This window comes from Eptatretus burgeri, chromosome 10 (assembly GCF_056783735.1).
Source record: "Eptatretus burgeri isolate ZD-2024b chromosome 10, Ebu_testis_v1, whole genome shotgun sequence".
Lineage (NCBI taxonomy): Eukaryota > Metazoa > Chordata > Myxini > Myxiniformes > Myxinidae > Eptatretus > Eptatretus burgeri.
Window position 1 is genome coordinate 16,738,765 of NC_140970.1, and position 13,382 is coordinate 16,752,146.

At 44.3% G+C, this 13,382-nt stretch overlaps 1 protein-coding gene across 1 annotated transcript in view; it reads left to right on the top strand.

Annotated features, from left to right (window-relative positions):
* The window catches only part of LOC147017997 (uncharacterized), a 39,344-nt gene that overhangs the window by 14,608 nt on the left and 11,354 nt on the right, over positions 1–13,382 (top strand). The window contains exon 4 of the mRNA XM_085897152.1: positions 4,161–4,238. Within this exon, the coding sequence (XP_085753278.1) occupies positions 4,161–4,238 (78 nt within the window). The remainder of the gene's footprint in view (positions 1–4,160; positions 4,239–13,382) is intronic.

Here is a 13,382-nt window from a genome sequence, read left to right on the forward strand (position 1 = left end):
TCCATCTTTGCTCTTTACTTCTTCGGGTTCCTTCTTGATCTTCCATTCGAATATCTACACAAGTCAAACTGCATACAACATAAGTTTCATAAACCTGCCTCAATTACTTAATGAGATACAGCTGCCTGGAAACAAAAACTAAACCGCATGATGGATGGATGGATGGATGAATGGACATAAATGGCCATTACAATACCCATTTGGGCTAAGAGGTAAAAACTGAAGGTACCTGTCTGATCACCAGCAAAGGAAACAATTTGTTTGGAATGGCATATGTGGGTGAAGGTTAGGTACCAAGGTTGAAACATCACACCCTCGCATCTCCTGTGTAGAAGCCTGGTGTTGGCTTAACAGTTAAGGTGGCTGGCTTATGATCTTCCGAGGTCGGTGAAATGAATACCAGTGTACTGGTAATGGAGGGCATTGTATCAGCCGCACAGCTGTTCCCCCAGAGAATGATGCAGCACATGCTGGTTGCATGCATTAGCTATCTTCTGTATAAATGTCTCAAATAGAGCTTTACCAGTTGTGGATCCAATTCATTTAATCCCCCGCACATGCAACTTGAAAAGCGGGGTTAAGCAATCAGTTCACTTCTGTCTGTCCGTCTGTCCACCCAAAAACGTCAATTGATGATTGAGCACCAACTTCATTTCTACTGAATGTTATATTTTGAACACAAATTGGAACATCAATCGGAAAACAAACCTATTGTTTGCCAGTACTTTGGCTCTGAATTTGTCCCGATCGCACATGTTGAGGTCTGAAGGTGCAATACCCCTCAACCCAAAAATTTTTTATTCCGTGAGATTTTTTTTTTTTTACTTTGCCTGTCTGGCAGTCAAACGAAACTGAAAATCATTCCAAACAGGAAACTTGCTGTTTTTAAGGAAATCATAACGGACACAAACAACAATCATGAAAAACTAATGTCGTGTGTTAGATGAGGTGGTATAATAGCAACTGTGTCAGTGGTGGTAAACTTCCAGAATTAATTTATTTTTATATGACCTTGACAATCTTTTATTTTATTTAAATTAATTACATGCTTAAACACTGAGAATACAAATCGCCTTCGTACCACTTACACAAACTTCCAGTTTTGCAGTACTTGGACATGTTAAACATAGTGGTGTATAACACTGCTTCAGTGGCGTTAAACTTCTAGATTGTTTTTATATGACATTTGAAATCATTATTTGATATCAATTTAATTATATACCTACACACTGTGGGGCAAGGTGTTCTATGAACTCTCTATTTAGCAAAAGCAGAAGCAAATTTAATGTTGAGATTGCAAATGTTCTGGTTCTGACTTCTGAATGAATGAAAGCGGGTTTTCTGCCTCCTGAAGACACAACAGGACAAAAGGAACAGTTCACAGAGGGTGAAAACACCAACAGCAGAGTTGAAGGGTAAGATAATGAGGCAGACTTGGACAAACAATGGGTATGGAAAGGAATGAGAGGCAGGAGAGTATGCATAGGGTGGGCAAAATGGATACAGGAGAGACTCAGGAGGGAAAACTGGCATTTTGAAAGGAGTGATTGTGGGTGCGGTGGGGTGGAGTGACTGAGGGTACAAAAGATCGTGGTTTTGGATTTGGGATGATGAGTGGAGGTGAGCAGTGACCTGGATTTAGGTAGTTTAACCACAAGGGGATTGATGGTGGATCGTGTGAGCCCTGTAGAAACCTGGGAGATGGTGGGATGATAAAGCATGGAAAGAGCAGAGGGTGCAAGACCAGAAAGAAGATGGTAGAAGACAAAAAGACCACCGACCTGCCTGTGATGGCGAAGTGATAAGCCCATAGACACAGCATCATCACGAGAGATTCCAATTATCTTAAAGGCCTTAATTTCCACAGCGTCAAGCTGAACAAGATGCGAGGCAGGGTAGCCAGCCTCGAGTGGAGAGCAGTACTGCATCAAGCTGCAGATGAAGACCTTGCATGTGGATAGGAGTTAACGTGTGCCAAGGAAGGACGTCGTACGACGTAGTCGGTGGCTGGCTTTGGAGATCAACTTTGAAATGTGATTTGCCCAAGAAAGATCATGGCTGAGACTGAGACCCAAGAGTTTAAATGACTGAACTTTCTCAAGAGGATTGTTCAGAAAGTAGATGGGATGGTTTGCCAGATGGTCCTTTTGAGGAGAGATAGTGAGAGTGTGACATTTGTCAGGATTGAAAGGCATATTTCAAGTGTTTCACCAACTTGTGATTTTGTTAAGGTCTGAAGAGAAGGAAGAGGCTGCGCAGCTTGCCTGTCTGAAGGATGATGTATGTCATGGCAGAGGGTGGAGTCATCAGAAAATCGATAAAGAGGATTTTCTAGAGAGTCGGAGAGATCATTTATGAAGAACAGGAATAGGACTGGGCCCAGAATACTGCCTTGGAGCACTCCAGCCTTCACAGGGAGAGGAGATGAAAGGATTCCGCTGACTGCCACACGTTGGCTGTGAGAGCAGAGGAAGTTGTTAGGCCATGTGTGGAGTTGGCCTTGGATGCCATAGGCAGAGTATCTGGAGAGGAAGGCAACCAGAGTAAGGCCAGGCTATATCAAAACCATGAGATATGTCAAGAGAGACAGTCCTGATCTCATGTCTGATAATGAGGGCCTCCATCCATTTTTGTGTGAGCAGAAGCAGCATGTCCAAGGTGGAGTGATCTGGTTTTCAACCAAATTCGTGATATGAGATGAGGTTGTTGGAGAAAAGGACGGATTTCATATCAACTGCGATGATGGATTCCATGGTCTTGTTGATGATTGTAAGAAGGCTGATAGTTCTGCAATTAATGGGATCAGTTTTTGCACCGTTTTATTTAATGCAGTAATTGTGGTGGTTTTCCAAGCACATGGAAGATGACCGAGAGCAAATGGTTGGGTGAAAAGGGCGGAGAGAGGATGTGAAAGAGCAGCAGAGCAGGATTTTGGACACATGAGATGATGCTGTCTGGTGCTGTCTGGTCCAGTTACAGAGTCAGAGTTGTGGGTAGAACGACCCTTCTCCACCTTCTCTGGTACAAAAGACAGAATCCTGGAGCAGTTGGGTATGACAGGGAAGGATGGGTAATGAGATAGTGAGGGGTTGAGGGACACTAGCTTTGGAAGCAAACACAGACTTGAGCCATTCAGCCTTCTCATGTGTGGAGTCGGCTGTGGTGCCATTTGAAGAGAGGGAAGGGATGGAGGGGGACCACACTTCAGAGACAGACTTTAAAAGGCACCACAAGGTTTTAGAGGAGGGAGAAAAGTTTGAAAGTTCATTCTAAAAGTTGGACAGATGTTTACTGGCTCTCCTGAGAATGGACATACACTTCTTGTGGACTTTTTGGAATGCACTGAGATTGCCTTCAGTCGAATTTTCCTTCTAAGAAGAGAAGGCAAGTTGTTTCGGAGCAACTGCTTCACCACAGTGTTCAATGTACCATTGACGGGAAGAAGGGTAAGATAATTGAAGACAAGATCGGATGAGTATGTGCATGAGGGACAGTATGTGTCTGTGGAAGAATCCCCAGACTGAGTTAACATCAAGGGCACTAGATATGGGACATCACCATGAGTGCTTGCCAAGATTGCTGGCTATGCCACAGGAGGCCACCTTCATTCCTGAATTTTTGACTTCCTGCACTCATGTAGTTGATGTTATGCCATCAATAGAACCCTTCACCCTCCTCTCCTCTGCCTGTGGAGACTGAAGTGTCCCAAGGCAGTGTCTTGGGACGGTCTTGTTCATCATCTCCATAAACAACCTCACGATGTTCTAGAAAACCCTGTGTCATTTTTGCAGTCAAGTCCAAATTGTGTTGTGTTGTACCCCACCACAGGTATAAAGCAGTGGAATCACTGGGATATGGCCTGTTAAGGGAAACATTAACAGATGGACAGACAGACATCAATGACCATGACAATCTCATTTTCAGCTGTGTTAAAATTATACTACGGATCTTTTGGAATGATGTTCCATTCCCTTATAACATTTCATGATCATTACAGCTTCCTGGTTTGATATTATTTTTAGTTCCTTCAGTTAATTAAAGTGAGTACATCAAATTAACATGAAATCCCACATACCATTTGTTTAACAAATAAGGATGTTTACTTTTGTAGGACAACAAGGTAACTAACAGAATCTCATAATGTACAAATTGTTTCTTAGCACTCCACGAAGATGTTGCAGATGGAAATCACGAAAACGTTTCAAGAACAACGAATCAACTGGACATTACATCTGCAGGTCTTTCTTTCTTTTATCGACTTATTCAAGTTAACATTATTTGTTGTAAGATGAGACAAAAAATTCACTTTTTTTCAGAGCGTCTGTAAAATGTCAATTTGGTTTTACAGAATGTTGCAGAGTTATCACACTTAACTTTAAGCTGTCTATTCTGGGGTTGATTCCTGACCTGACTATATATTATCTGATTGGTGATTCGCACGTAGGCTGTTGTGCCATGAATTGTGCCATCCTTGAGATGAAAATGAAGTTAGGTATTCCATCTGCTAGCATTAGCTGGTGGACATTAAAGAATCCACGGTGTCCTTTGTGAAGAATAGGCAACTTATTGCCAGCATACTTAACAAACTACAAATACCTGCCACCTTCAATTGAACATCCAGCCTGGCTAGACCGTTCATCAAAGACTTGATTCAAACTTCTCTCACAGCTAAGTCCACATAAAAGTTGGAATAATTTGATGGATTAAAGAAGGAGTAGAAGTAGTGGTCGTGTGATGGTGGTATTGGGGGTGATGGAGGTGTATGAAGTGAACTTAATGTGGTGTAGTTCTCTGTTCACCAATGTCACCACTTCTGAAACATAAATATAATTTGCTTTGATACAGAGATAGACCTAAAAATAAACATGTTCTTCATTAGTCATGTGGATGCATTCAAAATGCACTATAAAAGCAATCAGAAGCCACTTTGGAAATTATATGAGTTTATTCAAACTGCACTGGCTCAAAGAATACTGATACAAGAATGACATTTATCAAAGGCAAAAAAGGGTCGAACAATAGTAATAATAATAGTAACAAGCCGGTAGGCGGCGATGAGTCGCCGAGCATGGAAACTATAAGATATAGAGCAAAATGGATGTCATATAGCGGATAGGGAATCACCTTAAGATTATGCATATCAAATCTCATCCAGTTCCATCCACTGATAACTACTCGGTATCCATTTGAATGAAAAGTACCGAAAATGTGGTTTGAAATCGGAAATCCCCAAAGTTTGACGGGGTGCTGTGGGTGAACAAAGTTCTAAATCGAAAATCCTGCTCGATCATTTGTGCACAATGTATTCCAGACGATTAGTGTGAATTTTCATGACCATCCGACCATAACCCTAGGAGTAGCATTTGGCGCGGAGGCACCTCCAGCTCTCGCATATTATCGATTTTTGCACTAATTGACCTTTAAACCCTGACCTAAGTGAAATCGGTCAATATGTCCTGAGGCAAAGTTGTAGTACTCATTGAGTACCATGAACCTGCAAAGTTTCATTCGTATCGATGCACTCACCTGGTCGCTCGGGGGCCTTCAATTTTCGCCAATATTCGCGCATACTCTAATTGTAGGGGGCGCTGCGGGTAAAGTTTTCCATATATCACAAAAACCGGAATACATTTGATGGAGCATCACCTGTGGATCATTTGTGCCAAATTTCATAACCATACGTGGGATAATCGCTTTCAGAATTGATTTCGCGTGAACGGTACCGATTTTGAATGTTTTTTTTGGTTGTTGCTAGGGGACCAAAGCTTCCCGAGCAACCATCAAATTTCCAAAGCACTAGGTCATAAGATTTACCTCCCACCCAAGTTTGGTCAAAATCCGCCCACGTTTACTACCAATTATGCTGATGACAAACAAACAAACATCCAAACAAACAGACAGAATTACTGACAATAAGGGTCACCTATTTCGGCGACCCATTAATTTCATCATGAAAATGAAAAAAAAAAAAAAATATTAATTTGTCTTGTCCATAGTTTCATAATAAAGCATTGTTGAAAATTTAATGACAAATTCTCAAATGGTAAAGAAGTTACGGCGCAGACAGTCAAACAGACACACACAAGTGATTGCAAAACCCTGTCTTCCGCTGCATGATGGACGGGCTAATAATGAAAAACAAACCAAATGTTTTTATAGGAAAACTAACCAAATGCTATAGACTTTATACATGGGGAAATAGTCCTGTGATCTGACAATAAAACGATATTGATTCTGGTCCATGGTAAGATCAAACGGAATAAAAATTAGGACCGCACGTTCTGAAGCTCACCTAGATCAGGAACAATAGTCACTCAAAACCCTCGTAGACCCCTTTAGATCCAGATTTTTGTAATGCGGTGAACAAGCTTTGGGACATCATGGGTTACAAAAGTTGTGGTCAAGTTTCATAGAAATTGTGTGTGTAGTTTCAGAGAAAAGAGCAAATACCTATTTTGGGGTTATAAAAAACCCCTTGTAGACAACCTTGATGAGTGCAGATTTTGATGCGGTCAATACACCTTCGTGAGGCATCAGATATGAAGCTTGTGGCCAAGTTTCATCAAAATAGTCTGTTTTTTTTCAAGCCATAATAACAAGTGTTTTCGGACTCGCTCACTCACTCACTCACTCACTCACTCACTCGCCTACGGGCACTGCTCGATCGCACAAGCTCATTGGACTAAAGTCGAGGTGAGCTAAAAAACTGAAGACAAAATATTAATTTGCTCAGTTATAAGTAATTGTCTCTAAGGGTGGATTATGTCGAGGAGACTTTTTTTTGATTTTGCAGCAGATGAATGTGTTCTCAGATTGTCACAAATTAGTTGTATTAGCCATGCTTGCCCGTTGCTTCGCTAATGGATTTAATCAAAAGCTAGGAAGTTTCACTTCACAAATATATTACATATCAATCTGAGAGTGTCGATGAGGATGTAAAATGAAGTGAAACACGGGGAAAGAAGGAGGTTTTATAACACGTAATTAGTTACCTTCTCCACTGAAGGTGGACGGAGGTTATGTTTTCATCCCTGTCTGTCTGTGATCAGAATATCTCAAAAAGTTATGGATGAAAATTTTGTGGACAGTTTGGGTGTTTGACAAGGACGAATTGATTTGATTTTGGTGAAGATCAGCATTCGGATCCGGCCTATCAGTGGGATACAAAATGTACACTTTTCAGCCTGGGGAAGGTATGTGGTCTAATGAATGCCTTTCTCGTTGTTGTGGCTGTGGTTGTTGTTGATTCGCCCTGGTCAGTTTTGCTTGAACAGGTCTGTGTCACGGAAATAGCCGCTCGATCTCCCAGGAGATACCGACCCAGAGATCCCTCACATCTGAGATCTTGTGCTCTTACTCTAGTGGAGCCAGGACTGTGCAGTCTTCCATAATGTGTTTTATCATGTGTGGGACGGCCTGGCAGAGGTTGCAGGTGTCGTCAGTGGTGTCTCCATGTCTATATTTGTACTATAAAAGCTGTATGTGGTATCCACAGTGCAGGCATGAAAGGTGAACAAAGCCCTGAAGATTTGTATATCCCTGGACAGTTCTGTTGAACAAGCCCGTGGCATGGAGACAACCAATCTCTATCCCAGGAGTGACCCAGAGATCCCCCACATCCAGGATCGTGTACCCCCACCTTCACAAAGTCAGGGCCACGACAGAGTTGGGGGGAGAGAGACAGAGAGAGAGACACAGAGGGAAAGGGCTGGTCCATGGGGATCGGTCGGTACTCTGACGATTACCGAGCTGCCCTGATGAATCCGGGCAGCAGGGAAGAATGGGGAAGATTTGGCCCCCAACTTATGTTGGGGGGTACAATCACCTCGAAGAGGCATCCCTGATAGTTGCTGTGTTTTAGTTTGTCTGATGAGGTGTGTGATTTCTGGCGAAGAGTTGGAGTTGTATTTTTTTGAAATTGCCCTTTTAAATGTATTTGGTATCTGCGATTGTGATGATCATATTGAACTGTTTGTGTGGATGTGAATGGTGTTCGTGTTGAGTTGTTTGAATTATTGTTCAGTGTCATGCTTAAAATTGTCCCATATTGCTTTTTGTAGTTGGTGAATATTTCTTTTGTTTTTATTTGTATTGAGGTCCATATATGTGTTTATGATAAGATGATAGATCCGACATCTAATGTGGACAGAAGCATATCTATGAATGCATTTGCATCAAATTATATTTTCTATTTTCTTCTCATTAATCAGTGGTAAATATTGTTACATGGAAGAGGGATGATCCAGAGCTTGACTGTAGTAAGTGTAACATGGTCTGTGTGTTTCGAGTAGGTTAGATTGCCATGTAATGGACCTGTCAGAGTAAGTTGTCTGGGTGGTGTGGCATGACCTGGGCCCCACAGGGAGTCTGGTGGGGTGTGACATTCCTTGTTCATTGGGGTGCTGTCCTAATGAGTGTCTCAGGCCAGTGAGGTCACCTGACCCTGGAAGAGGTTGAAACCTTCCAGGGGACTGAGGTGGTTCCTCCTGGGCACCTGCCATGGTGTACCATGAGGACATGTTGCGGGCCATGCTGTGGTGGTGGCACCACTGAGGACCAGTAAGGATCTCAGCAGGTGACCACCCAGGTGTGCGGCCTATCATCCTCTCCCTGAGGCTCTGGGACAGCCACCATGTGGAGACCTGTCATGCTGGGCTGGTCTATGGACGTGGGTCAATCCGCATGGACTAGCTGCGAGTACAGCCCACCAGACAGCCATTGGCTGCTGTCTGTGAAAAGTTATGGAGTGATTGGGAAAGGCTTGGTGAGCACCATATAACCTTCCATGGATGGTCCACTGTGATTAATGGGTTCTTGATTTTGTAAGAGAGCCCTGGGTTTTAATTGGCAGAGGATACATGTGAAGATTGGCTGCTTGTATCGAATGGGCTCCGCAGTGGTGGAAATTGGATTTGTACTAAATTTACCTTTCCTCATTGACACAACTCGCAATGCTTTGCTTTTGGAGGTATGCAGGTGAGTTGGGAATTGGTGTGGGTGACGTGCAAGAGTGGCCAAGAGAGCCAAGCACGTGGACTCGGTGGAAAGGGTTAAAATATGGTTTGTGTTATGAATAAAATAATTGTTAACTGGTTATTGTGTGTTTTATGGTGATGATTTGCTTGTATGCATGCCTTGGTAGGGAGGAACATCACATTTAACATGTACTGCAGGTATAGGCTGAAATGAGTGGGAGCTGAGGCTGAGGAGGGATCATTATGTTTGAGGTTTGTGAGTAGGGGAAGTGGTGCATGTCCGTGGGTGGATCAGGCTCTCAGGGAGAGCAAGGAATGTGGAGCTCTGCCATGCCCCGCTGCTGGGAGCCCAGCATGTGACTGAGTGTGGGAAACTCAAGGGTTGGTTAGGTCGGCCACGAGGTAGAAGTCCCCTGGTGACCATAGAAGGCCAATGGGTGACCCTTTCCAGTGGGCTTGTGGTGCTGGAGGGTGAGGACAGGGAGTCCAAGGTTTCCCTCAAGATGGGACTTTGTGCTGCAGGCACGCACTCACTGCTGCACCCACACTGCCAGCGTTCCGGACCTCCTAGCTGCTGAGTTGAAGCCACACCTGCAGATAATTGATATACCTTGTATGGCCTTGTATCGGAATGTAAGGATTATGGTTGTCAAGTGTGTAAGGATTGCAATGTAAGGATTATTATGGTTGGTAAGTTAATTAGGTGTGTGATGGTAAGAGCTAAGGTTGGAATCTTGGGTTCCTGATGGAGAACCTTGGCAGGAGCCGAAGGTTCCAGGGAGGGGGCTGTGTTGTGTGGAAGGGGGGATCCATAGCTGTACTGTGGTAAGTGTAATATGGTCCATGTGTTTCGAGTAGGTTAGATTGCCATGTAACAGGGACCTGTCAGCGTAAGTCATTTGTTGCATGTGATGCTGAGGAGGCAGCGTATTTAATTTATTGACAGGGGAGACAGTAAGGTTATAAAATGTCTGACCTTCTGTAAGGCAAGGCCGAGTGAGGAATGGAAGTTTCAATGCACAATGAGGTGGCTTGGTCGGACTGTCACACGATATCTCTGTCCAATGTGTGTGAACCATGGAAGCAAAATAGGGTGTGGAGTGTGGAACAAGACCGGAAGACTGTTTTTTGGGGGGCTGCCCTGTTAGTGGAACGGACCAGAGTATGAACCTCCCACAATGATTGGGAAACCAATGATGGCCGAGAGCAGGAAAAGGTGGTACCGAAGTACGGAGGGCGAGCCATCAGATCGAGAGTGGAGGAAGGAGGTCGACAGAGTCATGGGGACTGGAGCTGGACATGCACGGAAAGTTGGAGGCTGGAGCTGAACTTTAAAGCATGAATCATCTCTCACAGTACCTGTGTTTGGCCACCATCTTTACTCTCCTGGTCTTCCACCACATCATCTTCCTCTTCTGTCTTCGACCGGATCATTCCTGTGACACTGCCCATCCCAAGCAGCGCTTTACCTGTGTGCTAGTGACCTGCATATTCCATTCGCTTTGTGCCATGCAAGACCTTGCTTTCCCCATTATTCTTTGTATGAATCTGCATTGTAGGCTCCTTCGTGGGGTATATTTATTTTTCCTTGTACATAAGTTTGCGTGCCCCCTCATTCCTATCTGTGTCCGTCCATTGATCGCTTGATTCATACCATTTACGATAGCATCTCGTCTACCCTCTTGCCTGTACTTTTATTTATTGCCTTTATCGTTTGGCCATTTCCCAGGAAGCAAGGTCCTGACGCTGAGGCATACTTTAACAGAGCCGATGATGTGAAAATATTGTTGCGGTTCTGTGAAGCCGGCACTTTCCCCAAGGCAATGGCACACAACATATTGCGATCCTGAAATAGTTATTTGTTCGTATTCGTTCAGTTAGCCCTTCCATTATCTCTAGTGGGTAATTGGGCCAAGATGCTTTGCATAGGGCATTTAATTAGGCCTTCAATCCCTTGTTCTTTCACTTATTTTATTTACTTTTCACACATGAACCAGACCAGTGACGCTACCAAATGAGCAGCAGGAATGAATACCAGAGCAGCCTCATTTGCATACCTGCGCCATTTCTCTGTTCAAACTGCATGCCATTATCCAACAGATGCCTCACCTCAGACCCTCACCATGCTCACCATGATGCTACAACCCTCACCATGATCCCCACAACGCTTCCTAAAAATCCCCACAATAACCTACACTCAACCTCTTCACCACCAACTGCGACAAACCACTTCAACCTCATCACCACAATTACTTCAACTGCTCCTAACACTTCAAAGGCCTTACTGCAGGTGCCACAGCAATTCCCCCACCTCACTACACCTGCCACAACTGCCAACAGCTCCCTGGATGCTCACGGTAGGCATTGGAGATGCCGGGGAACGGAGGGCATCAAGGGTACCTGTGAGTCAGAACACTTCGGCATGTAGCTTGAAGCGCAAATGTGCGCTGAGATTCCTTCATTGACGACTGGATAGCCCTGGCGCTCTGCTACATGACAGCACTCAAGTGGAGTCCAGCGCACGTTGGTGGCCGGAGAGCGCTTCTGAAAACCTGCACCCCATAGAAATCTGCACCCCATGGAGCTCTGTTATGTGGCTGAGCCTGGGAGTAACTCGGTCCATTTTTAACTCCAGAATCTGGTGGGGTGAGGCTACTTCTCAGGGTGGCATCTACGTGCCAATGGGGATGTGCGAAAATGCCGACGGGGTCTTTTGATTCGATTGTTGGCTCCTCCTTAGCCCGGGCTCTATAAAAAGAGATAGTGGGTCATTGTCTTTTGGTCTTGCCATTTTCCAAGCCGAACGAGAACCGAGTCAAGAGGGCAGTGCGAGTCACCGAGAACGAGCCAGGTGAGCGGTACTGAGTCAATGCTGGGTCATCGATGCTCAGCTCCCACGGTGTTCTGCATTCATCGTCATCAGAACACATTTACAGACTCTCTTACACACCCTGTTAAGCTGTCTTCTCATGCATCTTCCTCTCCCATCTGTTGTCTCATCCACTGTGGACGCATCACTGAAAGAACATCACTGAATTTCACCTCTTCACACCTCTTTTGCACTTAATCTGCGTCACATTTTGCACCTCCCACTCACGCACTGTAGACACCCCAATTTTCTTCCCTCCTCCCTCCTAAGCCTTTGGGTTGCGTAGGTTTGTTGGTCGTGCCAGGTACAAAGAGGTTGTTTACACCTCAACTACTTCTCCTCTTTCTGGACTATCTAATTTCCTCGGGCGTGTGTGTCTGCTGGCGCCTGTAATGTGTCGTATAATTTAACATTGCAGAGGTTTACATCGGTTTAACTCTGCTCTGTGTCTTCCTTTTTGTACATAATTGCATTTCTTTTGTCGCACCACACAAATCCTTGCTTTCCCCTGTTGTACATGTGAATGAAACCCTTTATTGTGCCACATGACCTCTCCTTGCCCTTGCTTAATAATAAGTTGCTTATAAATGTATCAATGTGTCCGTGTTCATCTTCTCCTCATTGGTCCAGCTTGGTCCGCACATTCGTTTAGCCAGGAAGTTCTATCCCATTAATTTTACCTTTTTAGCCAATGCACACTCACTGCACCGCTCGGCAGTAATCCAGGTGTACATTGAGGGCATGACACCCTAATTGGTTCGGCCGTCCACAGGTAAGGTGTCGTGCAAAGTAGTGTATCCCTGCCCAGATTAGCAGTGCCAATTGGCATTCATGATTGCTTCGCAACTTGCCGGTGCGCGGAGTTATCTTTGCCCAGTGGCATCAGGAACAGGAGTTCGAAAGGGACCCGAGTGCTTCCCCTCATGACGAGCCTTGAACCCCAAGTCAGTAACAATATATATGATGCTTAAAATAGCCATGGGTTGTGGATATATTTCCACCAGTTCTGTAGACCACCCAGCAATGGTGAGATCAGGAGAAAATTAGAATAAAAATTACAATAATATTACAAACCACATCAGTCAGGCAAATTGACCCGGTCTGCATATGTACGGTACAATATTTCTGTTCACATTCTGTCCATAATTTTTATATGTAGGGTACTCAAACCCTGGAAGCCATTCCCAACGAATATTGATTTATGTTTATGTCTCCCTTTTCAGGCAGCCGCTTCCTGCGCTGCTTTTGAAAAGCTCCGCACGCAGGCAAAGCTCAACATTCAACCAGAAGAAATGCATAACACCAAACCAGATACATTTTCAAATTGTAAATACAACATGGAATCGCAGTTTGTTTATTAACAGCGCGTTGAGATATGACCTGGGCTGACGAGATGGCCTCGAGGTATGCACACTCACCTTTAAGTTGTCTAGCCTGGGTTCAATTCCTGACCCAGCTATAAACTGTCATCCTGATGTTTCACAGACAGGGTGATTCATCAATGTGTGTGCTGTCCATCCAATCGACGTTAAACTGGG